At 36.3% G+C, this 27,682-nt stretch overlaps 1 protein-coding gene across 3 annotated transcripts in view; it reads right to left on the bottom strand.

Moving 5' to 3' along the window:
• The window catches only part of apip (APAF1 interacting protein), a 37,168-nt gene extending 9,971 nt beyond the window's left edge, over window positions 1–27,197 (bottom strand). Inside the window, exons 1-3 of one of the 3 annotated variants that reach the window (XM_030131072.1) lie at window positions 27,064–27,197; window positions 13,636–13,701; window positions 4,831–4,931 (exon numbers count right to left, since the gene is read on the bottom strand). In XM_030131072.1, coding sequence (XP_029986932.1) covers window positions 4,831–4,931; window positions 13,636–13,701; window positions 27,064–27,156 — 260 coding nt within the window. In that variant the 5' untranslated portion in view covers window positions 27,157–27,197. Of the gene's footprint in view, window positions 1–4,830; window positions 4,932–13,635; window positions 13,705–15,951; window positions 15,958–27,063 lie in introns of those variants that run through there. The other 2 variants (XM_030131071.1, XM_030131073.1) reach the window with 2 other exon arrangements.
• Window positions 27,198–27,682: the final 485 nt, after the last annotated feature.

Here is a 27,682-nt window from a genome sequence, read left to right as displayed (position 1 = left end):
AAGGGGTCAGATTTTGCTGAACTACTTTTATTAGTCTGTGGTTCTTTTATTTGTGTATTTGGACCCAAATAGTTCATAAAGTTTGACTTTGAACCCTCCAGGTGCTGCAAAGCTATCTTTATATTTATTTTGGCAAAAATCAAGTGGATTTCTACAACCTGTTTGAATTCCTTCTTAATTTGTTACGTCTATAACTAGTTACGTCACGATATTGTAACAATTGGAAATACAAATTCACAACTTAGAAAAGTAACATGTGGGGTCCCACAAGGTTCAGTTCTGGGACCTAAGTTATTTATACTCTATTTAAATGATATTTTTATGGCATCTAGTGAGTTAAAATTTACAATATTTGCAGATGATACTAATCTGCTTTATTTGGGAATAAATATGAAACAAATATTAAAAACTGTGGAGAAGGAATTGATCAAGTTAAAAAGATGGTTTGACGTAAATAAGTTACCACTTAATGAAGATAAAACAAAATTTACGGTTTTTGGTGGTGTTAGGGTAAATTATGATATAAAATTGAAAATTAATGGAACTGAAATTGAAAGGGTGTATGAAACAAAATTATTGGGAGTGATTATTGACCATAAACTCTGTTGGAAACCACAAATAGAATATATCAAACGTAAAATGTCCAAGGCTGTTGCGATTCTTTACAAAACTCGAGATTTGTTAAACAAAAAATGTTTGCATATATTGTATTGTTCACTTGTAATGCCATATATGTCAGACTGTGTGGAAATATGGGGCAATGTGTATAAAACTAATATAGACCCGATAATTAAACTCCAAAAAAAAGCTATTAGAGTCGTAAACAAAGCTGGTTATCGCCAATCAAGTAATCCACTTTTTGTAGAATCTGGTTGACTAAAATTTTTTGATATTGTATATTTAAAAACAATGGAATTTATGTTTCGTGCTAAAAGTAAAAATCTTCCTGTTTGTATTCAGAAAATTTTTAAGTTAAGAGAAGGGAATTATAATTTAAGAGGGATGTGTGTGTCTGAAACATGTAAAGGAAGAACAAACGTTAAATATCACTGTGTTTCTGTTACTGGGGTCAAATTATGGAACAAATTGAAGGATGAAGTGAAATTGTGTAGCTCACTGTCGAGTTTCAAAAAAGCTTTAAGTTGTCAAATTCTCAAGGGCTATGAAAGTCATATGATTTCAAAGAGACTTAAGAAACCGAATGTAGAATAATTTGTGTTAATGTTTAATCTGCTGTAACTTCAGGTGTGGAGTTGGAGTAAGGATGGGAATAGGAGAAGCAGAAATAAGTCTTTGGCTTCAGCTTCTTCCTTTTTCAGTTAACAATTATGTTAATTTTATGTTTGTTTGTTTTTTTAATGTGATTTAATGTGTTTTGTACATAACTGAAATAAATATTCATTCATTCATTCATTCATATTTGCACATATAAGGTCCAGACTTCCGACGAACATTTCTCTGAGTACGACATAATTGTTTGTCAGCAGCAGTGGTTGTAGCAAAAACTGAAAATATGTCCAAACTTGGAGCCCATTACCTAAAATGTTCAGTTGTTGGTTGAATGGGACAGAGCAGCACAGCCAACGACCTGGAAGGGGCAGGGCCTGAAGCGGCTCATGTGCATTTAAAGGGCCAGCGCTCAAAACCACCTTTTCTGGTGTCATTAGTCAGAAATAGGGTTTAAGATGGACCTGTGGAGCTGAATGAATGAAGAATTCAGACCCAAGCAGAGCATTTACAGTTTATGGAGACCACAGGGAAATGTTTTAAAATGCATAATTCTATTTAAAAAAGCAAAGTATCACTCCTTTAAGACCTGCTGTCTGAACGTAGCCTTGTATAATAGCCCGTTGTCTATGTGCTAGTACTAAGTCACTGCTCTGTCAGTCAGTCATGCTGACATCGTTGATTCGTCCGATTACCTGGACTGTGATGAACTGGTCAGTGACCCCGTGCAGCAGACACCAGTCTAAGATGACACATGACTGACCAGTGCTGGGTCACGTCTCTAGGACAACCGCAAACACGTGCTTTCCACTCAATCTCTCTCACTGACTGCTGCTTGTTTACTCGCACTCCATCACACAGAATCAATGCTGGTACGTCACTTCTGGACGGCGATGGCTGCTCCCATAGGTTCTGACCCTGTACATAATTCATGTAATAAAAAGGTCCGGTGTGCTGCATTAAGGCTGGTTCTTTACTGAATTTGCACTTCTTCTGCTTATAAGTAACAAACAAAGCACAATTAATGTCGTAAACCTGACCAGTACAGGAACAAATTAAGGCTGATGAGCTCGCATTTAGTACTTGAGCTGAAATTTACTTGAGTATTTACATTTTCTCCAACATAAGACTTCTGCTGCACTGCACTACAGTACATCTCTCAGAAGTATTAATTCTATTACCGGTACTTCCGATTATACTATAGAAAAATATATGTTGTGTTACAACTAAATGCTACTTTAATGTTCTTATTAATGCACAGAGAGCTGCTCTTAATGTTGTTGTGGCACAGTGTAGACAAGGCAACCATCACTTTTTATCAACTACCCATTATTGCTATAATGAAATGTAATTAGTGGCACAGATAGATGGGAAACACCTTTCCGCATGGTGGCTCATCGTCTCTATTTATCATTAGTATTTTGCTAATTAGCCATCTGAAGATAACAGGCTGGACCAAATGTCTTCAACAACATACATGTAATCAGTGTGTTTAGTGTTGCTGGGCTTGTTAACAGTGCAGATGAACGCTTTGACTGAAATCCAATCTTGTTTGTTCAAGCAGAGTTTCTGTTCTTTGGTGTGAAGAGCAAATCTGGAGTGTTTTGTGATTATTAACCAACTGAAGCATGTTTTACTCCATCTGTTTTTGCAGGTCAGAAGACTCATACAGTTGGAACATTAAGCCTCTGTGCAACTTTTCTTTCGATGGTATCAGCTTGACTCGCCTCAACTTGCCATAACTTTTTTGGCATTTCCACCGCCTGAGAGGAGGGGTCACCACAGACTATCAGATACCGCTCCTACAATCGCCCTCGCTGAAATTCCTAGCAATCCAAAGCAGTACTATAAAATCATTCAGACCACTTCTTGGTTGATCCAGAATACTTGCTTCATCAGTATGTACACGTACCATCATGTCGCAATGTGACACAAGCCAAGCTAGCAAGAAATCTGGGCTGCACCATAATAAAGTGGCCACAGTTTTGAAGTTTAAATCAACTATAATCTTAACCTGAAAAACACTGAATATATTGTTCCATTACAGAAATTATATTTTATTTATTTATACTTTATTTCCTGTCTTTCATTATTGGACACACTGATTAATCAGGTGTGTCTAATTAATCAGTAGTCACAACAAGAAGTAGCAGACACACCTGGATTAATCAGTGTGTCCAATAATGAAAGACAGGAAATAACGGAGCTGCCTGAAGTTCAGGAAGGTGGAAGGTGGTGGTGTGTAATGGGGGGTGCACGCACGCGCAGTACCGTCGGCTGATGTGTGCGTGTTGGTAACCACGCGTGCGTCACTTTCCGTCCTACTTATGGGGGTACGGTGCAGTCCGTGCCCCCCCCCAGCAGAAGTGAAAGTGAAACTTTTCGCTCGTTTCTCTTTTCCTCCTGAAGCTTCACAAATGCATTCCATATGTGTCCTGAATCAGGAGCCTGGAGGATGTTTGAACTTCTGTCTCACTGACTGTAGACTACACCAACCTCCAGGAAAACGCTCCAATACCGACCCCGCATTTGTGAGTGTATTTATTCGGGGGTGCACCGCTCCCACAAACAGACGGTCGGTCTGTGTTTGCTCCTCCATGTCCATACACACATTCTAACTCATCAACGCCATGATCCAGTTCAATGACCGCCTATCCCAGCCGCAGCGTCGCAGCGTGGACAAACCGCAGCCTTCGGACAGGTGTGGAAAGGTAGAAAAGGGCAAATTAACCGACAATTAATAATTTAATCGAGCAAATTCTTATCGACAATCAATCGTTAGTTGATTAATTGTTTACATCCCTAGTACCAATGCAGGTTTAGGGTTCTTAAACTGACTTCTTTTTTCCCACTAACAGGAACTGAATAGGTCTGAGAAGTTGTTCTATCTCTGCACTACAGACCAACTGGAGGCTACAGATTTAGGCCATCTCAGTCTGACTGAAAAAGACTGAAGAAAAAAAAAATGTGATAGGATATTATTTATTACTATTTAAAGAAAAAAAAGAAAGGTATGAACCTGCACTTTGTTGTTCCATACCTGAAACTGCTTACTTCTGAAGGAAAAAATACCCAGTAATTCAACAAAATGAAAGGGAATAATTATAAGAGACACCGTCAGTAAATATCCTTTGGTTTCATCAAGTTCCTTTGGAGCTTAAGTTATAAGTCTGTCATTTCAAACACAGACTTGCTACTGGGTGGTGCTTTCTTTGTAGCTGTCATCCCAAACAACAGAGTTCAAGAATATTTGTAATAACCTGTCAAAAGCATTCTGTTTGTTTGTTTTTCATTACGGCAAAACTGTGGCCTTCTGTCTTCAGCCCAGATTTGCACACATTGTCAAAACCATTATGAGTGACCTCGCATCAGACTGTCGGTGTACAAATGCCTCTGTGAGGGAAACAAACGACGACTCCACAACAGGATTCAAACTGAGAGATTATTGTCAAAAAAGATTAGCAGACAGAAAAAAGATACATATTAAGTGTGCCAATTAGTGGCTGCACTAAAATATTAACCTTTTATGTCAGTGTGGCAATAAATAAATTAAATCTGATATGCTGAGTGGAGTAAATGAAGGGTTTTAGAGGTGGAACAGACCCTTTCCTCAGACTGATGCCTCCACCCGTTCCGGTTACCCATCCCAGCTGGTAGAAGAGTCGACACAGCTCAGGAATCAGGACACGAGGGTGCTCCTTGTCCTGCAACAGACACAACACTGTCAACCACACAAGCACGGCTCACATTCAACACTCTTTTAATTCATTCATCTTTAGGCTCTTCTCATTATTTTGTGCTTCTTTGATCCTAAATCTGGACTCAAAAATGTATACTGGTACTAGGGCTGGGCGATATGGCCTCTAACTATTACTGCAATATTTTTAGGCTATATGGTGATACACGATATTCTTGTTTATTCTTGTTTGTTCTTTATTGAGGATCCCCAATAACCGACACATAACTGCCAGGCTAGTCTTTTGGGGGTCCTGGAAAAAAAAAAAAAAAGTCCAGGATGCAAAATCACAACACACAGATCTAGTTACAGCAGTGTTTTTCAACCTTGGGGTCGGGACCCCACGTGGGGTCGCCTGGAATTCAAATGGGGTCGCCTGAAATTTCTCGTAATTGATAAAAAAAACTAAAAAATAAAAACTTACTAATCAGGTTGCTAATTCAGGTTGGTCACATTTGTTCAGGTTATTCACATTTTATTGGTACAGGAGAGTTTGGAAATGGAAATATTTTCATAATTTAATGTTATTTTTTGCACTAAACAAAGACAAACATTTGAAGTTGTTGATTAAAGATTTTTCTGCTTAATTCAAGATTTTTTGCTAAATTTACGATTTTTTTGGCTTAATTCAAGATTTTTTTTACTTAATTGAATTTTTTTTTACTTAATTCAAGATTTTTTCCTTAATTCAACCTAATTTTTTTTTTACTTAATTTAAGATTTTTTTTGCTTAATTCAAGATTTTTTTTTTTACTTAAGTGAATTTTTTTTTTTTTTTGCTTAATTCAACATTTTTTCCTTAATTCAAGCTTTTTTTTTTTTTGCTTAATTCAAGATTTTTTTGGCTAAATTTAAGATTTTTTTTGCTTAATTTAAGATTTTTTCCTTAATTCAAACTAATTTTTTTTTTTAACTTAATTTAAGATTTTTTTTTGCTTAATTCAAGATTTTTTTTTACTTAAGTGAAGATTTTTTTTTTTTTTTTTTGCTTAATTCAACATTTTTTACTTAATTCAAGCTATTTTTTTTTTTTTTGGCTTAATTCAAGATTTTTTTTTGCTACATTTAAGATTTTTTTTGCTTAATTCAACATTTTTTCCTTAATCCAAGGTAATTTGTTTTTACTTACTTCAAAATTTTTTTTACTTTATTGAATTTTTTTTTTTGCTTAATTCAAGATTTTTTCCTCAATTCAAGCTATTTTTTTGCTTAATTCAGTTCAAAAGTGTGGAATTTTTGCACTTTGTAAATTCAACCCAGGGGCCGGAGTGGACCCTTTGGGGGGCTGCATTTGGCCCCCGGGCTGCATGTTTGACACCCCTGTTTTAGAGACAGCAGCAGAGAAATAGAAGGTGAGGGAGACGGACACGGAACACGGGAAACACAGAGCGGCGAGGGTCCGACACGGAGATGAGGAGGAGGGGGGGGGCACAGAGCGACATGACAGACAGGAGAAAGAGAAAAGAGACATTTCTAGAGGACATACAAGGAGAAGACAGACACAGAGGTGGGACAAGACAAAGGACAGCTAGTGTTCATCTGTTAGATGTTTGGTGTACAGTCTGGTGTGGATTCCCCTCAGATTTTGTGGAATGATGGGATATCTTACAGCTGTTTGTTATTATTATTGTTGTTATTATTATTTTATTTTGGGATTTTGAATACAGTGTTACTGTTTGTAAACAAGAAAGAGTCAAAAATGTAAATAGGAAATCAGTTTTATCTTGAAAATCAATATCTTTTGAAAAAAAAAAAACAAAAAAACCCCACAATTTTCTCAGTTTTTTGCTCAAAATTCAGTTTTTTCCTGAAAATGACCAATATTCAAATGTTCATATCTCACAAACAAATAAAGATAGAACAAAATAGTTTTTTGTGTTTAAAAGTTGAAGTTCTGTTCTTTCTTTTGACGTATTTAGTGTTCACATACTCCTAACACAACATTTTCAGTGAGCCTTCAAAGATTAGTGAATATGACCAAAAAGGCTGGTGGGGCAAGAGTTAATGACTCAGTAAACACACATGACACATGTTACTGAACCGGTTCAGTAAGATCCGTGTTTACTGACTGCATTAATTCTGATACAACAGAAATACAGCCTAACCCTAACAGAAAACACGCACTACAATGTTACACCCAGTTTAGTCACAGCCATAGGTGGATATTTTAGCTATTTGGAGAGGTGTGGAGAACCAAGTGTTCCAAACAGCTGTTGGATTTTTTTTTTTTTTTGTTTTTACTTCCTGACAACCGATCAAACTCTAAAAGCTCTTGCTATCCTTGACTGCTATCCTAAGTCATCCTTTACCGATAGATGTCTGGGTTAGATAAACTAAATTAAACTGAACTAAAAAAAAAGTTCATCTGTGTAGCTAGTTGGATGTAACCAGCAGGGGGTGGCAAATTCCATGTGTTACTCATTTAGGTTTTCATCATCATCATCATCATCCTCATTTCATAAAATCACTCTCCTTGTAAGTAATGAATGAAAGGGAAAGTCTTTCCTCAGGTTGGAATAGAAGATGATAAGCTTCTCATTTCAAGCAATTATGAGTTTTGGATGAAACACAACTACTAAAATGTATAATTTTGGACTTTGTGGCTGTATTGATCATTTTCCTTTAGGTTTTTAGAGTTTGTGTTGTTCATCCAGTTTGTTCAGGTGAGACAGTTGAGACCATCTGTTTTATTTATGTTGTGGAATGAACGAAAATCTGTACCTTAAATGTGTTTGTTCCAATTTTATGATAATTCAGATCATCGGTACTCAAAATACTTTTATAATGAACTTGTTGCATATTTTGAAACTCTAATTTCCCATCCTTTTTCAAAATAGTGGACTTCATGTTTTATTAATAAATGCGTCTCAGTCAGGTACCAGGACCACTCAGGCCGAAGTGGTTTAACGATGAGTGTTTAATGTTGGTGTTTCATTGGCAATTGATGTGAACTGTTCAGTATAATCACTGTTTACATAATGCATGTGCATCTACTGGGGTCCAAATGATCATTTTAAGTGCACATGTGATCAACAAAATGGCGTGGTGTCACAGCTGATTTTGTCACAATGATTAAAAAAAAAAAAAAAATTAAATTACCAAAAAAAGTGAAAAAGTGAGCAGAAATTTTTGTAATTTAGATAAAAAATAATTGTAAATGTAATGTAATGTAATGTAAACTACATTACTGTCCTTTTTGGGTAGTTCAGTCCAACCAAGACAAACATTATTCTGTCCAAATCTAAAAAATCCAAAAACTGAAATCCATCCACTTCAACTATGCACTGCACCTCCCATAGTGGTGGAGAACATGCATGTTGAATTTGAAAAGAACTGAGTCTTTGACAAATCAGTTGGACAACAATCTCAAATGGACAGAAGGACGGAATTCCTGGTATATAAAAGAAAAATGTATTGAAAGTGCATCGAGGATAGTAATAAAAATCTGCCAATAATACTTTTAAAGACCAAAAACGACACAAATAAAAATACAAAAGACCATTTTAATATCACAAATTTCTGGTGACCCCAGACATGCAAAACTGAGACATTTTTTTGCTAAAATTAATTTGTTTTTGATCATGTAATAGTTTGCTATACTATGTTGCAAATAAAGGTTAATTTTAGGGGACATTTAGTCTATATAATGTATATTATTATTGACAGAGGCAGAAAAGGCAGGTTGAGATTACTGCACAAAATGAGAATTCTTCTTCTTCTGCTTCTTCTTCTTCTTCTTATTATTATTATGACTATTATTTTATTTATTACTTTCCCCCGTCAGGATATGTACAGTCAGTCCAGCTTATATTTACAAGGCTGACAATGAATACTTAAAAAACTCAAACTATGAATTATGAAAGAGCTGCAGCATCTGAAACTGACCACAATGACCATCTGACAGATAAACAGAACCACAGTGCTTCAGTTTCAGCTTTGGAGTTTGTCATGTCTTTTATGTATTGTGATTGTCTCTCGCAGCTCAGCATATATTTTTTTATTAGGAAGGGTTTTTTTAATCAATTACTAAAAATTTCAGGCGACCCCATTTGAATTCCAGGCGACCCCACATGGGATCCTGAACCCAAGGTTGAAAAACACTGGTCTACACACAAAATCACATCCTAAATAAAGAACGCTTCAGTAGCTCCTGTAGCTTCAGGGTTTTTCTATAAAACCTGACTATAGTTTATTCCTCCTTGATTTTCTGTAACCTGCAACAGCACACACGCTCCATGGTTACAACACTGACTGTCGTGTATTTTAAGTCCTAAACCACAGACACTTTCCTGCGAGTGCAAGTACTTACCTGAGCAGTAAACAAGTATAAACCCACAGCTGAAAGTAGTCCAAACCAAACACACAATGTTCACATTGTTTGCATAAAACTATCGACTCCAGCAGCTTTAGAAACAGAGGGAGCTGCATAAAATCAACACACACTTCATTTAACGACAGCAAACCGGCACATATAACAGCCTGCACTCGTATAAATGAGGAATCTTACATTAGTGCAGCTGTCTTCTCATTTTTAAAGACAAAACAAAGTGGATGTAGCCATGGTGAAGTTACACACTTTGTGGACTTCATTTTGGTATTTTGAGCATCACTAGTTTGGTTTTGTTTGAGTCAGAAGAGTGTGGAATAAAACCAAGGGTGAAGGTGGATGTACTGTATGTTTACGTGTAATACCACTGGCAGCCACTAGGTTCCAGAATTAATTGGCTCCCATTAGGGATGTAACGATTACCGGTATAAAGATAAACCACGGTAAAATTGCAGACAGTTAGAATTACCGTTTAAATTCTAATTATCATGATAACCGTGTTTGATTACCACACGTTTAGGGGAAAAACGCCTCTGTAAAGATCTGCTTTTATGTCAAATATTTGAGTGTAGTTTTAGTCTATTACAATTTTAATTTCCTATATCTAATATTTGGAACCAATATTCACTTTTAAAGTCTTTGAAAAGGTTCGTTAAACATCTTTGTGTTATTTATGCAATAAAGTATATACATTTTTCAAATCAGATTTTATATTTTTTGTGTCTTTTCTGTCCTTTTGTGTTTTTATAGTAGGTTAAAGTGAAAAAAATAATAGACAGATGATTTAGATGAAATTGTGCTGAAAAAACAGATCCCAAACATGGGTATAGTAAACATTTGTTTATATAGTATATAAAGGCAAAATCAAAAGGACTGAAAAATGGACAAAATAGACTCAGACCACTAAGGGTTAATATTTGAATGTTTCTGCAACAGAAAGGACATTGTGTCAATTAGTTTATTTATTTATTTATTTATTTATTTAAATACAATTGGGTTAAATTATTTCAGTATGTGTTAGTACTTTTTGAACATTTTGAGCACAGTTTCAACCATATCGCAATAATAATGGTAACCATGATAATTTTGGTCACAATAACTATGATATGAAATTTTCATATGGTTCCATCCTTAGCTCCCATAGACTTACACTGAACTTCCCTTTAAAACAGAAGAGTCACACTCATTTTAATTCAGGGGCCACATACAGCCCAAAACGATCTCAAGAGAGCTAGACCAGTAAAATAATAACATAATAACCTATAAAGAATGACAACTAAAATTACAAGTAAAATTACATTATGAAAATGTTTACAAGTACCATTTAAAACAATGTGAATAGCATGAACACTAATATTATACCTCAGCTTATCTATCTTATCGGTCTGCGGATCGGTGTGCACCCGTTCATCCTCCCCCCTCCCCCCTCCCCTGGTCCCCCGCTCTTACTGGAAAACATCCCACTTTGTAATTTTTTTGTTTGGTAATATTTAAGTTATTTATATTGTTTACATTTATTATGGTACAGGTGACATTTTATGTTTTGGCCCTCGAGTTGTATTCAAAATAAAAGAGACACAACAAAATAACAAGTACTTTTTTTTTTAATTAGTAGTTTAAATTAGTCGACTAATCGAAAAATGAGTCGAAAGATTAATCGTTAGTGGCAGCACTAGTTTACACATATATATTACAACTTATTTATAATGGATCTACAAAGGTACAAAACATTTACTAACAGGCAGAATATTGTTAAAACAGCTTTTTTTTTTTCTTAAGATATTCCAGGTTCTTATTCCAGATGCTAAAATTAGGAAAATAGTATTGTTTGAGTCTTGTATTAAGTTAATGATAAAGGTGTAAAAGCACTGAGGGGTAGGATTAAATAAGTTTACACTCCTTCCTACTCTTTTTTGACCATGCAATATTCAGACTTGTATGTGCTTGAAGATAGATTCTGTCCATTTACATGTTATTTGGTTTTGTCTTAAGTTGCTTTGTTTTGTTTTATTTTGTTTCTTTGCATGTTCGAAATAAATCAAATCAAATCAGGTCGCACATGGTTGGTCATGTTATTCCTTTTTTTGTGAAAGGATAATTTGTAAGTGTAAACATTTTCATGTAATTTTACGTTTTTCACTCGAAAACAAAGAGAAAAATTTGGAGTTGTCATTATTTATAGGTTGTGTTATTATTTTACTGGTCCGATCCGCTTAAGATCGAATCGACACCCTTGATTGTTATTGTCTTCACTGTAATTTTTGCATTTCATACATTCATCCCACAGACCTTTGGTGGGCCACTTTTGGCCCACGGGCCGTAGGTTTAATACCCCTGCTATAAAAGTACTACACACATATTTAGATGGGAGTTAGTTTAGTCTTATTTATTTGCTCCTATTTTGACCTTCAGATAGTTGTACTATTTGTCCATCTCTAAATGACTGCTGCATTAAGAAGACTTTAGACCAGTGGTTCTCAATCTTTTTCTGTCGGGCCCCCCTTTGGAGCACGAAAAATCTCTAAGCCCCCCCCCCAGCCCCAACAACACTGTGCCTGTGGTGCAATTATTACTTTTATTGAAAGAAACATCAATATTGTAAGAATACTTTGTGCTTTTCCTTGAATAATTTGTTGTGCAAATTAAAAATAACATAGATTTTTGACTGAACAATACAAATGAACTCAACATGACTGCTCCCTGAGACATTATTTTTCAAAATAAAAATAGGAAATGTGTAATTATCTTACAACTATGACAATAAGGTACTTTTTTTTTTTAGAACAACAAACACATTTTGGTAACAAAGATGAACATTTTAACAATATCAATGGCTGCAATGAGCCCGTTTACACTGCACATCTGAGAACATCAAAGTGCAAACTGTACAAACTGTGCAAAAGCAGAAACATTGCACATTTTTCTTTTCCAGTCCAGTCCTTGTCCACTCTCCAAACCTAAACTCTTTGTCTAGTCCAGTCACAGATCACCATGGCAGTACATTTATTTGTTGTACGTCCCTAAAATGAGTCCAGGGTGCTCCAACGCTAAAACATTAGTTCCACCTGCTACATGTTCGAACCTGAAGAAAAAATAAACACCTAGGAATGATCCCATGCCCCCCCTGGCAAGCCTTCGCGCCCCCCCGGGGGAGTCCGCTCCACCTTTTGAGAAACACTGCTTTAGGGTGATGATATTAATTGTGCCTGGCTGTGATTGATCTGCATGTTTGAAGATTCTGTTTACTGAATAAAGTATACTTCTGTTCCTGACACACACCTCGATTGCATTTGTGGTTAATAACTTGAACTATGAAGACTGTAAAATGACTTTAGTATGCAAATCAATCAATTAATCGATCAATCATATTTTACTTATATAGCGCCAAATGACAGCAAAAGTTATCTCATGACACTTCACATATAGAACCAGCTGAAACCAGACCAGATAAGCAAATGCTTACTGGTAAGCTAGCTTTTACCTTTAGCCTGACCCTTTTATCCAAATATGGTCATTTCTGGCCCTAAAATGACTTCTGTAGATGAAAGTTGTCGACCTAACATTAACACTAACTTATAGAAAACACTGTCCACACAGTTAATGAGGAGAAGCGCCAAGTAATTTCAATTATTTGCTCAACTGAGAATATGACATAAACTCACTGATTAGCCTTTTCTGGCCTAATTAGGAAGCTAGCTAACAATGTAAAAACTATATTAATACAAACATTAGCTAATGCAACTAAGTTACGATCACAGTCTGGGTTTTAAATAAAGGTAAACTGCATTAAATATTTGAGTGACATAACTGGATGTTGTGTGTAATTTAACCATAATTGCAGTTGATCTGTGTCAAAATATTTTGACTCAGCTGGTGAGTAATCCGTCTGTCAGAGATAACACGGTACATGTAAAAGCATTCTATTAGCCTTACAATCTTATTAACAGAGCAGTAATGAAACCCCCCCCCCCGCCCCAAAAAAAACGGACTAGTACTTTATTAGAGGATCCAAATAAAGTAAGACCTGATTGCCACATGGAAGAAATGCCTTAATAATATTACAACAGAGAGGCTGACATTTTTTGAATGAAAGTCAATTACTTAGATTCTTCTGCATTGGCTTCACTTTCACGCCATGGCTATTTCTCCTTTGGGCTGCAAGTGAGTCAGTATAATTGAAACATTATTCATTTTAATGAGTGCATGATAGGAGATTACGGTTCCCAAAGTAAAATGAGTCATAAAAGTCCATAAAACACACTTTGATGTGTCTCACTCTAGCATTTGTCAAGTGCATTTACAGAACAACACTGACAAATGCTAGTTACTGTCTTGTTATACTCGCCTGTTTCTCTGTGGACTCTTGACCTGCATCCTGGAAACTGTTGCTGGTACCACACAAGGATGACATCTGCTGTGGGGGCAATAACATGACATGATGAAACTGCACCGTCCATATTAGTCTTATTGATTATTCCAACTTAAATAACAAGCAGCAGGAAAAGGCACAGGATGGAATGGCTGAGGACTGATTGGAGACATAAATACACCCTCTGGTTTGGCCTGAACAGAAATACTGAACCTGCTGTTTAACCCTCCGGTATACAGGTGTGCCTTTTAGGCACACTTTGCACTTCATGTTAAAAAACTTCATACTATTTTTCACAATTTAAATAAGGTTAGAATTCAGAAATTGTTCATTTTTGCATGATCTTTAAAATTCTGTCCACCAACTCAAATGTGCACATTGTAAACAAAAGAAAATGACCAGACAAGCATCTGTCTGCCAAGTGTGCATAAAAAACACTATTGCTTCCATTTGATCTGTATGATTAGGACTGAGCTGGATTTACAAAAATAAAATCAAATTAGAGCAGAAAAATAAATCAATATATAATATTTCATAGTTTGATTTATAGGTGTGCATTTTACGCACACTTGGTGACAGATGCTAGGATTTTTGAACATTTGACCTAGCGCCAAAAATAATAATACAAATTAACCAGTGTTGGAGTTAATCACTGACATATGCCAGGATGAAAAAATCAAATAATATGTGATCCACTTTTTATGTAGTATATTGAAAACAATTTTTTTGTGTTTTTTGCATCCAAAAAATGGTTTGTTTCCATAACAAACATTTAAAGGGTTAAAAATGTAACAATTATTGAGTATTTGGTATTTTTATTTACGGCTCAAGTTGATGAAATAGAAAAAAGTGTAAAGAATTAAAAACAAACTGTATGAACATTTTTTTGACATTATTCCACAAATGTGCCAAAAAGGCACACTTGGTGCTTGGTAAGGGCCTTGGTGGACGGGACACCAGAGGGTTAAACATACTGGAAAACGCAAGGTCACACTTATTTTTTCATTTCTGGAATATTAGTACATGTAAACCATAGACTTTACCTAAAAAGTGCATGAAACCAGGTAGAATCATGATCCATGATCTAATATCATATTTTCACTACATGGTACCGGCTTGACTCGACTAAACTCGGCCTTTTTGCGTTTCCATTACGAAAAAGGACCTGGAATCATGTACCTGATACTAGCTTTTTGGTATCACCTCCAGCGAGGTTCCAGGACTGGGGACCAGATACTAAAAGGTGAGGTGTAAACACTGCAGACCACTGATTGGTCAGAGAGTCGTCTCTGTGACCCGACATTTTACAAAAAACAGATGCGGAAGTTTACAGTAAATACAGCGGTAGGTTAATCCACATGATGACAGCCCACAAAACTACACCATGGTCGGTCCAGGAGGTTCAGTCTTTGGTGGCCGACGTAAAAATTCAGCATGAGCTTGATGAGACAACATGCAACGAGTGAGTTTATCAGCAACTCTGAGCAGACGACACAGAAGTAACACGCCGCATCGCTATGACGACCAGGTACTGTAAAGTCAGTAGTATCCTGTAATGGAAACGGTCTCCAGGAAGAGGATCTGGTACCCGAGCTAAGCCGAGCCGGTTCTACGTAGTGGAAACGCAGCATAAGTCACAATCTTCTCATCTCTTCTAAAATGTATAACAGATAAAAACCAAAATACTGTCCATGTTTTTCTGTATTTTTTCTGTAATCTCGGGAGATTTAGGTTGTGCATCTTTTTTTTTTGTTTGTTTTTTTTGTCATATCTAACTAGAAACTCATTCCAACTCAACATTACAACATTACTATATTATTGAAAAAGCATTTTCACTTATGTGTAACCCCAAAGCATCTGTGTAAATCACATCAGACCTGCAGCTAATGCACTTAAGGGAATTATTCATTATTTCTTCAGCAGCAGCAAAACAAGTCCTTAACATGGACTAACATCTGACATTCTGCGGTTAGTGTCTTACATCATTTCTTCTTGTGCATTTCTTATTTAGTGGTGATAGCAGTTATAGGTATTTGTACTAGCTATTGGTAGTTATACTAGTAACAGCACCCCCACCCACACCCCCCCACTCTCTCTCTCTTTAACCCCAACTGGTCACATCAGTGGTCCATCCTCCAGAGTCGGGGTCAACTCCAGGTTTCTGCCGATGAAAAGGAAGCTTATCCTCACCATTGTCACCAAATGTTTGCTCCTGTTGGATTCTGTTGGGTTTCTGTGAATTGGCTTAAGAGTCTGGTTTAGACCAACTCTAAATGTAGTGTCGTGACATACCTTTTGTTGTGATGTGGCGCTATATAAATAAAATCAGACTGACTGACTAAACCCGAACACTTAATCACAAGCAGACACTGAAGCATCACCATAGACAACCTGAAAAAAAGTCACTAGCCTAGAAACCTGCGCTAGCAAAGTTAATGTTACAAACCCATTGATTAATGAAACTTACTCTGTAAAATACTGCAATTTTACAGAATAGAAAACAAATGCTAGCCAAGTACAGAAGTTGTGACAGTGGTTAATTTTTAATGACACAGTCTGTATGTTACCCTGCAAATGAAGATCATAAGACAAACTAAGCTCTTTGACATCTCCCAGCCCTATTTCTGGTTATGAACTCCAGTTGAGAAGCCTCAGGTTTGCCGTTTTGCCCATCATCATATTGTTTTATTGAAAAGAAACATAACCATATTTGGACAAGAAGCTGGCGCTGGGGAAAGTGATGAGGAAATGTCTCACCAAGAAACCACTGTGAAAATACAGACCACACCGACTAAGTCAGTCATGTTGACGTCTACTGACTTCAGCTACATAAACTAAGTTTAAAGTACATAATAAACACTAAAATATGGAGCCGTGTTCAATAAAAAATAATGTCATCCTTGCATAATTAATAAACACCCTTATTAGCACTAGCTAAGTAGAACACTAAACCAGCCTCCAGAGAGACTTGGTGCAAAGTCAACCTAAAAATGTGTCATTTTGAAAGACCTTGTAGATTATATGTATTAACTATGCATATGATTTAGGTTTTCCTTTATTTACAATCAATGGGCTTGTGGTACAGACCAGTGATTCTCAACTAGTGGTTCATGACCCAAAAGTGGGTCACAAACCCATTTTCAGTGAGTCGTGGGCCTTTGTTTGGACAAAAAATAATGTTAAGAGACAAATCCTGTGCACTCCGCAACAGTAGGTGGCAGTAATCCACTGTAATACTAATTAACACCAGACATTTCACAGCATAAAAAAAGACCCAAAAGTTTCTTTTCAAATCATGGTAAAACTCAGGTAGGACGACTACATCAGATACGGTTTTACAAACATTGGACAAAAACCTCGGTGTGTTTAATTCTTGAATAAGTGACTGAATGCACTTTTTAGTTTTTGTTAAAATGTACCTAACTGAGTGTTAAAGGGAATATTTCCCTCTTTAGCATCACCACCTGCTGGTCACTTAGGCTTATCATTTAACTTGTCTTCTTTGTTTTCATACTGTGTTATTCTGTATTATCTCAGGTTCAAAACAAACCCTTCATCAAACTTTTCATTAAATAAATTTAAGAAGTTTAACTTTTATCAGTTTGGGCCATGGCTTGTCACTGGGGGGTGATAGTGGGTCCCAAAGCCAGACCAGCAGAGGTCCACTGCTCTAGGCCAATCTCTTAATATCAACAAAGAGCTATTATTGTGCAGAAGTTTGCATTGTGCTTCCAGTGTGTTCTACGGTGTGTCTGCCCTGAAAGGAATCGACTTTTTACTTCATCACCCTGACTTACTAAAAAATGCTTGGCTCATACAAGAGAAGACTGTTTCCTTCTGGTAGCTTCTTTGGAAATCCAGTGAACAGACAAGTGACAAATCAAAGGGGAAAACCCCACAGAAAGTGCCTTAGTGTTGAGCCAGAACAAGCCTCCAGAACAGCTTCAGTGTTCCTCGGTATCGATTCTACAAGTCTGAACTTAACTGAAGGGATGAACACCGCTACTCCAAAAGGCTTCCCCCTCTTGATTTTTGATGCTGGTCATGGAATGCATTTTCTAACTCATCCAGGGTTACCCTATATATATTTGCTGCTGCTGAATTCTCAGTGCCACTGCAAAAAAACAAAAAAAAACACTGACTTTGAAGTAACGTGATGTGCTAATTTTTATTACAAGTTGTTAGCTGCTAGTTAACCAACTTGGCTATTGCTTTAGGCGTCATAATGCAACCTCCTCCCTCCCTACCCTTTCTGCCGATGCTACTGAAGCGAACGATCTGGAATCCACTTAGAATGAAAAAGAAACATTGTAGAACCAGACACACACTGTAGTGGTGTTTTCAGAGTGACAGAGAACCGTGCCGGTGCTGGTTCACACACCTAATCTCGAACTGACCGACGTGTTCACACTATAAGTCAGAGCGTTCAGGAACCGAAAATGTGGTTCCCAATGGGCGCCAAGTACAACTTGTTTTTTCTAAATGAACTGTGACGACATGAGTGGATGTCACCAGGTGGATCCAGGTTAGAAGCAAAAAAATAAACAAACCCAGAAAACACAAATGTGGAAAATGGCCGAGAAACCGAGTTGTAATGTTCTGTGTTGCATTAAATAAAAACCATCTTTTGAGAGTTCTGTGTCATCTTTACTGCCGCTCGTACATTGCAGACACGCGGTTTTTCTCCTACAACCTATCCCATCATGCATCAGTCCTACTACATCTATGGTAAGTGTTGACGGACAAAACAGTAGCAATACAACATCTCCCTTTTTTCTTTTTTTTCATATGTTCAAATGAAAGATGTGGTCTATGCCATTAAACTGGCTTAAATAAATCTTTACCACTGACACACCGTTATTTTTTCCTCTGTCTTTTTGTTATAATTTGTGCTGGAAATCTATAAAATTGGTACTTAAATGAGACATCTAGGTCAAGATAACTTGAATCTGGTGATTGGTAAGTTGCAATTTGTCAACTGCTGTCCACAAAACTCTCCAGAAGTCACAATTTAAAGGATTACTTTTAGGGATGCACCAATCCCGATACGAGTATCGGGTATCGGCTCTGATACTCAGTGTGTACTCATATTCGTATTTGTAAAAGTAATCCGATACAAATGCACCGATATCACTTATGTCCGTGTGCCATTCCCAGTTCAGTGCAGCAGGTACGAGGAGGAGGAATAATGTGTGTGAGTGTGAAGAGTGTGGAGACTGAACCAAATAAATGAGGGTGATCACAGTAAGGCTGACTGACAGTAGCGTTCAGACACAGACAGATACAGACGCAGCCTTCTGTCCGTCCTCTGCGTACATTCCATCTGTTTTCCAGCTGATGGAGGATGAGTACCCAGACACAGAATACCAGTGGGTATTCTGTGGTGCAGACCGCTGCCAGCGGAAGTGAAAACCAAACTTCTCACTCATTTGTCTTTTCTCTTCCTGCTGAAGCTAAACTTTTAAACCTTACCAGAGAAAACGCTGCAACATTAGTATCACATTAGTGTTCCTCTGTCGTCTACAGGTTTGTTATTACTGACTTTCTTCTTCTTCTTCTCATTAAACTTTCCTCTTCTTCGTGGTATTTGTCCAGTATGGTTAATTCAGAGCGGCGCCCCCTGGTGGATTAATTGACAAATGCTCATTCCAACACATTAAATGTCAGTAGCAGCACTTTGTTCCAGTCAGACTAATGACAACGACAATAAAGCACATTTACAAAAGGAACTAACAACTGGAATGGGATTATTAAGGACTAGTATTGGTACTCGGTATTGGCAGGTACTCAAATGTAAGTACTCGGTCTGGAAAAAAGTGGTATCGGTGCATCCCTAGTTACTTTGCAAAATTTTCCTCTGGACCCCCCTAGTGTTGCTAGGTTACCGACACAGCACCACTGCTACAAAAATTTCAAGGGGAAACGCTGCACATCGGTGTAAAATCTTCTATAGGTGTTCAGTTGGGTTGAGATCTAGAGACTGTTAAGACCACAGAAACTGATTCCCATAATTTACATTCTGATCAAACCATCACCCGTCAGCACATGTCAGTGTGAATTCTTTAATATGCACAGCTGAGTCACTGAACACTATGCAAAAATTGATTGCAGTGAAACTACATTAGATAAGATTGTGTGACAGCAGGGACATATTTACTGTTGCTTGAGTTTGGCAAGCAGCTCAGATTAGAGTATCACTGAGTTCACCGATAGTCGCTTCAGGCAAATACTTTGTTCTCTACGACGATAAAATTATACAACCTTGTTGCTTAACATAACTACTTGTATTATTAAAAATAAATAGATCTATAAAACTAGAAGCACTTGGAGAGAGCAGACCTCTGCCAAGGCAGATCAGTGCCCCCCCCCCAGATCACCCCTAAAATTGAATCATTTGTTCCTTGTGCCAGTATCAACATTTCCTGAAATTTTCATCCAAATCCATCCATAACTTTTTGAGTTTTCTTGCACACAGACAAACTTTTTGATATCAGTGCAGTATTGCAAAATAAAATATTGCGATATATTGCAGAAGCGATATTTTCTTACAGCCCTAACACCTAGTGCCTACAGTCCAAGTCTGTGGGGGCAGTGTTCTGATCTGAGGTTGGTTCAGTTGATCAGGTCTAGGTTCAGAAATGTTACGTGTCCATAAAATGACTCAGCTGAACCTGAAAATACTGAATGACTAGAATGAACGTCAGTGGGTTCTTTCTTCCCAGACACAGACACGTTCCAAGATGACAATACCAGGATTCATCAGGCTTCGATTGTGAAAGAGCAGTTCAGGGAGCATTCGACATCATTTTCACACGAGTCAGCCATCACAGTCCAGACCTGAACCCGACTGAGAGTCTTTGGGATGTGATGAAGACTTTACACAGCGGACTCTTCATCATCAATGCAAGATCTTAGAGTAAAAATGAATGCAACCGTAGACAGAGGCAGATGATATGGCATTACTAATGACTAGGGCTGTGTATCGGCAAGAATCTGGCAATACGATACAAATCACAATACTAGGATCACGATACGATATATCACAATATATCATGGTACTGTTAAAAAGGCAATTTTTTTGTTTCTTTCTTTTTTTAAAAGATTTTTTCCTGGAAGAATTGAACTACACCAGAAATCTGCACAAATACTAAACACATTTTTATTTGACCACAACAGGATCTAATGCTGTATCACAAAATGTTCCTCTGTTAAAACTTAAATTCTGTTTTACAGACATTACAGTTTAAAATCCTGCTCAAATGTTCATATTCTATTAATTTATAACCAACATCAGAACATTATTTTTGTGCAATCCCAAGAAAGGAACTGACATTATTTAATAAAAGAGTGATAAATAATAATAAACTAAATATAAACAGAAAAGAAAAACAAAAATGAACGTGAATGAAAAATATCGATACAGTGCTTTTTAAAATCGATACAGTATTGTGAAATGAAATATCGTGACATATTGCAGAACCAATATTTTCTTACATCCCTACTAATGACTATCACTGATATAAGCTTACTGAAATGATGCCACAGCGAATCCACATAATCATATAATCAAAGCTAATGGGCTCCAGTCAAATACTAGAGTGGATCTGTGCTTGGCCAGGCTGTGTACAGGGTGAGTCAGAAAAAACGCTCTTTCCATTTAAAGAAACTGTACTGCTAAAACGGAAACACTGATTTTTCTTTTGACCATACAGTCATATTGATGTGGTTATTGAGCATGTCTGGTGATGTAGTCATAGATTTATTGCATTGCATAAGAGAGAGAAGGTCCATTGTTTATTGGGCACTGAAATACCTGCCAACACAATGTATGCCACAGTGAACAAACTTGAAATTGACAACAATTACAGGAGTCGGGGCTTTGCTTTCACACTCAGGACATAGGCCTACATGACAGTGCCCAGGGAGTTTTCATCATGGCAAGACCACAGTTTACGGATGTGCAGAGAGCTTTCATGGTGACAAAATTCTGCGAAACTGGTAGTGTCCAAGAAACCATCCGGCAGTTGACTTGACCCCCCTTGATTTTTTCTTGTGGGGGTATCTTAAAAACCGTGTGTATCAGACTGTTCCACAAACTCTTCAGGAACTCCGAAATCGCATCACGGCTGAAATCCAAGCCCTACGACGAACACGAATGGCGAGAAGAGCTGTGTTAGAGATGCGACAACGAGCACAGATTTGCATCAATCTGAATGGTAGCCAGGTTGAAGGTCGCGCCAGACGACTTCGTTGAGGCAAAACATTTTGATGGCGAGTAAACATGCTGTAATGGTTGACAATTTCAATTTCATTCACGGTGGCATAAACTGTGTTGGCAGATATTTCGGTGAAAAAAGGTGAACGACACGCACATCCAAAATTAGAGGTGTGCCGGATCCCAAAAAAGTAGAACGTGAGAAAAAATAAAGGAAGGTCCGCACAACCAGTGAGCTCCCAAACCATTTAATCGTGACGTTTCGGGCCAAGGCCCTTCATCAGACTGAGGACAGAAACTTACACAGGTGTTCTATATGTGGCGTCTAATCATAACACGTGACCTGCGTTACACGTCATAACAGAAAAAAATTATTAAAACTTTTCAAACATATGACCAATTGTAGATGATCAAGAGTCTTGCTGTAATGGTTGACAATTTCAATTTCATTCACTGTGGCATAAACTGTGTTGGCAGATATTTCAGTGCACAATAAACAATGGACATTCCCTCTGTTATGCTATGCCATAAATCAATGATTCAATCGCCAGACATGCTCAATAACCACATCAATATGACTGTATGATCAAAAGAAAAATAAGCATTTCCATTTCAGTGGTACAATTTGTTTAAATGAAAAGAGCGTTTTTTCTGACTCACCCTGTAGACTGTTTCATGTATTGTTGTTATCGTATCTGTGTCCATCAGTTGGAAAACCTTGACCAGCTAGATAACATAATCTAAAATAAATACAAACAAACTTGCCAGACATCAAACATCAGAGTGAGTTTTTAGTCTCTCCATATTGATTTTACATTAATTTGTAAATTAAGAGAGTGTCCAAATCTTGAAAGGATTCTTGAAACTGCTCATAAATCAGGGCAAACTGATGGTTATTAAACCATGTACAACTAAAATAAACCTGATGGAGAATCTCAGCTCTTCTCTCTCCCATTTGTTGTCCCAAAGGAAGTACAAGTTGATTTCTAATTTCTAAAGAGAGATGACTTTATAAGACCCTGTTTCATTTTTCCTCACCATTTCCTTTGATACAGTACATGTACAGTTTCACTACTTATTTTATTTATATACAAAAGGGAGATGTTTTATGTATATTTGCATAATTTTTTTTCAGTGTGGCTTCAAGTTTCAATCACAGTCAAGCTTTTATTCATCCCCAACACTCTTCTGTTTTCCTTTAAATGTTACTGTTAGTGATAACACAGGGTTTTCTCTATCATTTTGAAGCAAAAAAAAAAAAAACTCAATGTGGAGTTTTTGACTAAAAGTCAATTTATTTTATTCATAGATCAGCAACTGGTCCTACATGTCAGTGTTCAGGAATTCAGATTTCATTTCTTCTACTGAAAAAATGTTTTCTTGTCTCACTCGAGCACCATAGTTGTACAAATACCTAGGCAAAACATTGGAATCTTGGCACTAAGTGAAAACTGAATGAATACCGCATAGCAATTCTGCAGTCATGGCTAAAAGTTTTAGAAATGACACAAACTGACTTTTGCATAAATACAATTTATTTGCCTATAAGAGTATTAGAAACATACAAAATGCTTTTAATTTTTCTTCAATTACCTCAGAATCACATGGCAATGGCTGTACTACTATGAATATAAATACTGGCTTAATAATATTATACTGTGAGGCCAGTGAGACTACAATGAGACGCATTATATCAGTGGTTCCCAACCTTTTTTGGCTCCTAACGCCATTTTAACTTCACAAATTTCTCGCGACCCCTGACATTCAAAACAGAGACATTTTTTTGCTGAAATTAATTTGTTTTTAATCATGGAATAGTTTGCTATACTATGTTGCAAATAAACGTTAATTTTAGATTACATTTAGGCTATAAAATGTATATTATTATGGACGGAGGCAGAAAACCCAGGTTGAAATTACTGCACAAAGTAAGAACTTTATTTTCCTTGGACAGGATATGTACAATAACAACAACTCAAACTATGAATTATGAAAGAGCTGCAGTGTCTTAAACCAGCCACAATGAACATTTGAAACAGAACCACAGTGCTTCAGTTTCAGCTTCAGAGTTTGTCCCATCTTTTATGTATTGTGATAGTCTTTCTCAAATCACCATTCATTTTGTTTTATTAGTAAGTTTTTTTGTTTTTTTGTTTGTTTGTTTGTTTTTTTTATCAATTTCAGGTGACCCCATTTGAATTCCAGGTGACCCCAAGGCTGAAAAACCCTGCATTATATCATGAGAGAGAGAAAAAACATAACCGTAGATGATAACAAAGTGGTAACTCAAAGACAAATATATGTAAAACTAGCAGACGATAATAACATGATGAAATAATTTGATATAGGCTTATTTTGTTCATTGTTCTGGCTTGAAGTCTAAGGACAGGAGTGAGTATTTAAATCGTTATTATAGTGGCGACCTAGCTACAAAAAATGCCACTTGAGGGATTTTGAAGACATTTCCAACTCGTGATGGTGTGTAAAAACAAAGTCCGCCACAGATGTGCGTATAACACTTTATTTACTTGCAAATCTTAAAAAACACCAACAAAAGGCCGGGTGCCGAATGACTTAAAATGAGCTCGTATACAAAAATACTACTACAACACCCATTCAGACGGCCTCACACACACACACACACACACACACACACACACACGGTTGAAAAACTGGGTGGCTTAAATCCCACTGGCTGATCACCGGCGTCTCCCTTCCATAACCTCTGCCTGGATGATTGCTACCTATGCCCACAGGTGTGCAGGTGACCATAGCAACCAAGTGCCTCACCACAAATACACACCCACATTCACACATACGTACAACCATACACGTGCAGCACAAATCTAAATTGGCTACAACAGTTATTACACTGTAAAAAAGGGTTTTGGGGGTTGGTAAATGCGAACTATGGAAATCAGTTACATTTTAATCAGCTGTAATATTTAGCCAGTGAAATCTATTAGGACTGCTTCAATTCTACCTATTTGTTAACAGTAACAATTGCTACTTAAAATAATAGAATAAAATCTACCCCATAATACCTATACCTACCCTATAACATGTGATGTGCTGGAGGAGCAGCTGGGGGGAGTTTCCCAGCATGCATTGGGACAAACTAGTTGGGACAGTTTTTATGTGTTTAACAGTGTTTTAAGGTGATAAGAAGTTTTCTTTTTTTTTTTTTTTTTTTTTAAATATATAGCCCAATTATTTTGTGTTTTACTGTTTTAATTAGTTATTTTTTTTGTTGAATGAATGTTTCTGTTGAGTTGCATGTTCTTGCACCATGAGCTAAGTGTCTCCTTTGTTTCATTATTCTCTGTAATGGTGTTCCATACAAGGCTGGGTAAGAATAAAATACCAGACTGAAGTCCTCATCTGTCATTCTTTGCATGTTTCTTAGGGTTGGGGTTGAATGATGAATACGTCCTGTGACTGGCAGCTTTTCAACTAAAACTAACCTTCCTCTAATAAGTAATGGTTAAATAGTTATACTGATTAGTTGTTAACAATAACAATTAAATTAAGAGTGGGCGATACCGGGAATTTTGGTATTAATCTGATACCAATACACACACACCTTAGTATTGATACTATCAATATTTAGATTGATCCTCCCTGCCCTAAATTAAGTAGATGAATATATTCCTATTAACAATTGAGAGTTAATATTACTCACTTTTTATGAGTAATTTGTTGTGTAATCTATTGGGATATGAAAGGTAGATTTTACCTCATTTCTTTTAGTGTGTTATAGCTGTTAAATTTAATCACATTTCACTCAAAATATGGGGTAAAATCTACTCAACCCAAATGAATGCAAATTGTTACCTCACTTTTATTGAGTAGATTCTAAAGGTTTGTTTTTACAGTGTATGTTATTTGATGATAAGAATGGGATTGGGATTAAATAAATCCTTCTTCTTCCCACACCTTTTTGAGTGTAAATGAATGATTTTGGAATTTTGAATTTACATGTATTGTGTAAATGCTTGGAATAAACAAAAGAATGAATAAATAAAGTGATGAAACCTCATACTGGAGCAGCAGTAATAATTGGATTACAGGAAACAATGAATAAGAAAAAAATAACACATTTATTTTATTACTGTGTACATTCAAGTGAGTTCTGGTCTCGATGAGAAAGTTCTATTCTGTGCAAAATTAAAATAAGTGTGAAGATAGAATGTAAAAACACTATCACTTATTTTGATCACAATAACGACAAAATGGAATTTTTTCTTAATTTATTAATTTTGTTTGGGAAATTTCACATCCACAAAAGTAGAGTGTCCAAAGTAACCCCCTGTTTTATTTGTTTTAATTGTGAATTTAAGGAATACATCAAAGCACTGAGATATTTAGATTCAATGAAGAGCATAAAAACTGTCAAACTACACGATATGTGGTTTAAAGAGAAAGAGACTTAATGTTGTTTTTACTTTATTGGGACTTCTTTATTTTTCTTATGTTGATTTATGTCTTCTCGTTATTTATTTGACTGTTGAGAGCATATGTATGTCTTTTTTTTTTTTTTTTTGTACACTTCAATTGGAGTTTGCACACTGTCTGTGCCTTTATGGACAATGAATATGTAACTGTGCAATTTTTGTGCCTTTTGTATACTGAAAATTTGAATTAAGCAATGTAAAAAAAATAAATAACTAAAAAAAATAATAATAATAAATGGATTACAGGCATACAGTTACTACAGCAACATAATATGTAGATGTGCGGAGTCAAACATACAGTTTTCATGTCCCGTGGGTTTTAAATTAATTACTGAAGTGCTGTGTATCTGTCATTTAATAACAGATTCTAACTTTCATGTAACATGTCCTTACTTTTCAGTCTGGAAGGTAACTCATAATCATCATTAAGAGTTCTACTTAGTACAGGATCAAACACTACTAACCAGATAATTCTTCGACCTCCACACCTTGTGCAGTAGGTTGTTTCTAGTTGAACAAATATTGGAGTATTTACTAAAATGACTGACTCTTCTGTCATACAGTGCACGCGCTAAACACATGCATTAACTGCTAGCGTCTGTCGCATTAGTGGTTAAAGTCACTTAGTTTCACTGATATTAGTGGTGCTTCGGTTACGCTTGTAGTCGAAATACGTCGCATTGGTTTTGCTTCTCTTGCTTAGACCAAAATCATGTACAGACTATAATTACTCACCTTTAAGTGTGTGAAGTCTAACGTAGCACACCAAGTCCGACTCAAAACATGGGCGATGACGTCATCAGCGTGCGACACTCCCACAAACGGCATGTCAGTCAAAGAGCAGAGAGGTAACAATTAATTTAATTATTAAATTATAAATTATTATAAATAATTTAATTGTCCACACAGCATTTCCTTTTGGGCTGATATTCACGGTTGGTTGTCCTTAAAAATTTAAAATATTCCATCTTTTACTTTATGTGATATTATTTATTTTATGGATTCATTAGAAGTTTATGTCAGAGATACTGTTAACCTTATTATTATTTTGGGTAAATATTACATTCATGCTTGTAAGTGGAAAAACACAAACCCCTCCTTTAACTTGTTTTTATGTGATTTTATTAAGTATAACAAATCTCTTCAGTATATTGTAAATATGTCAAAAAAAAAAAAAAAAAAAAAAAAACAGAAAACTTTATTTTAGTTTATCTAAGTCCTTGCTGTTTTAATTTTATCTTGCCTTAGTCTTTTGTGCTCTATTGTCCAGTCAGATTTACTTATTTATTTATTTATTTATTTATTTATTTATTTATTTATTTATTTTTCTGTTTCAATCCTTTCATTACATTTC

This window comes from Sphaeramia orbicularis, chromosome 3 (assembly GCF_902148855.1).
Source record: "Sphaeramia orbicularis chromosome 3, fSphaOr1.1, whole genome shotgun sequence".
NCBI classification, from domain to species: domain Eukaryota; kingdom Metazoa; phylum Chordata; class Actinopteri; order Kurtiformes; family Apogonidae; genus Sphaeramia; species Sphaeramia orbicularis.
Note: the sequence above shows the minus strand (reverse complement) of the source record. Positions and strands in the feature narration are given on the sequence as shown.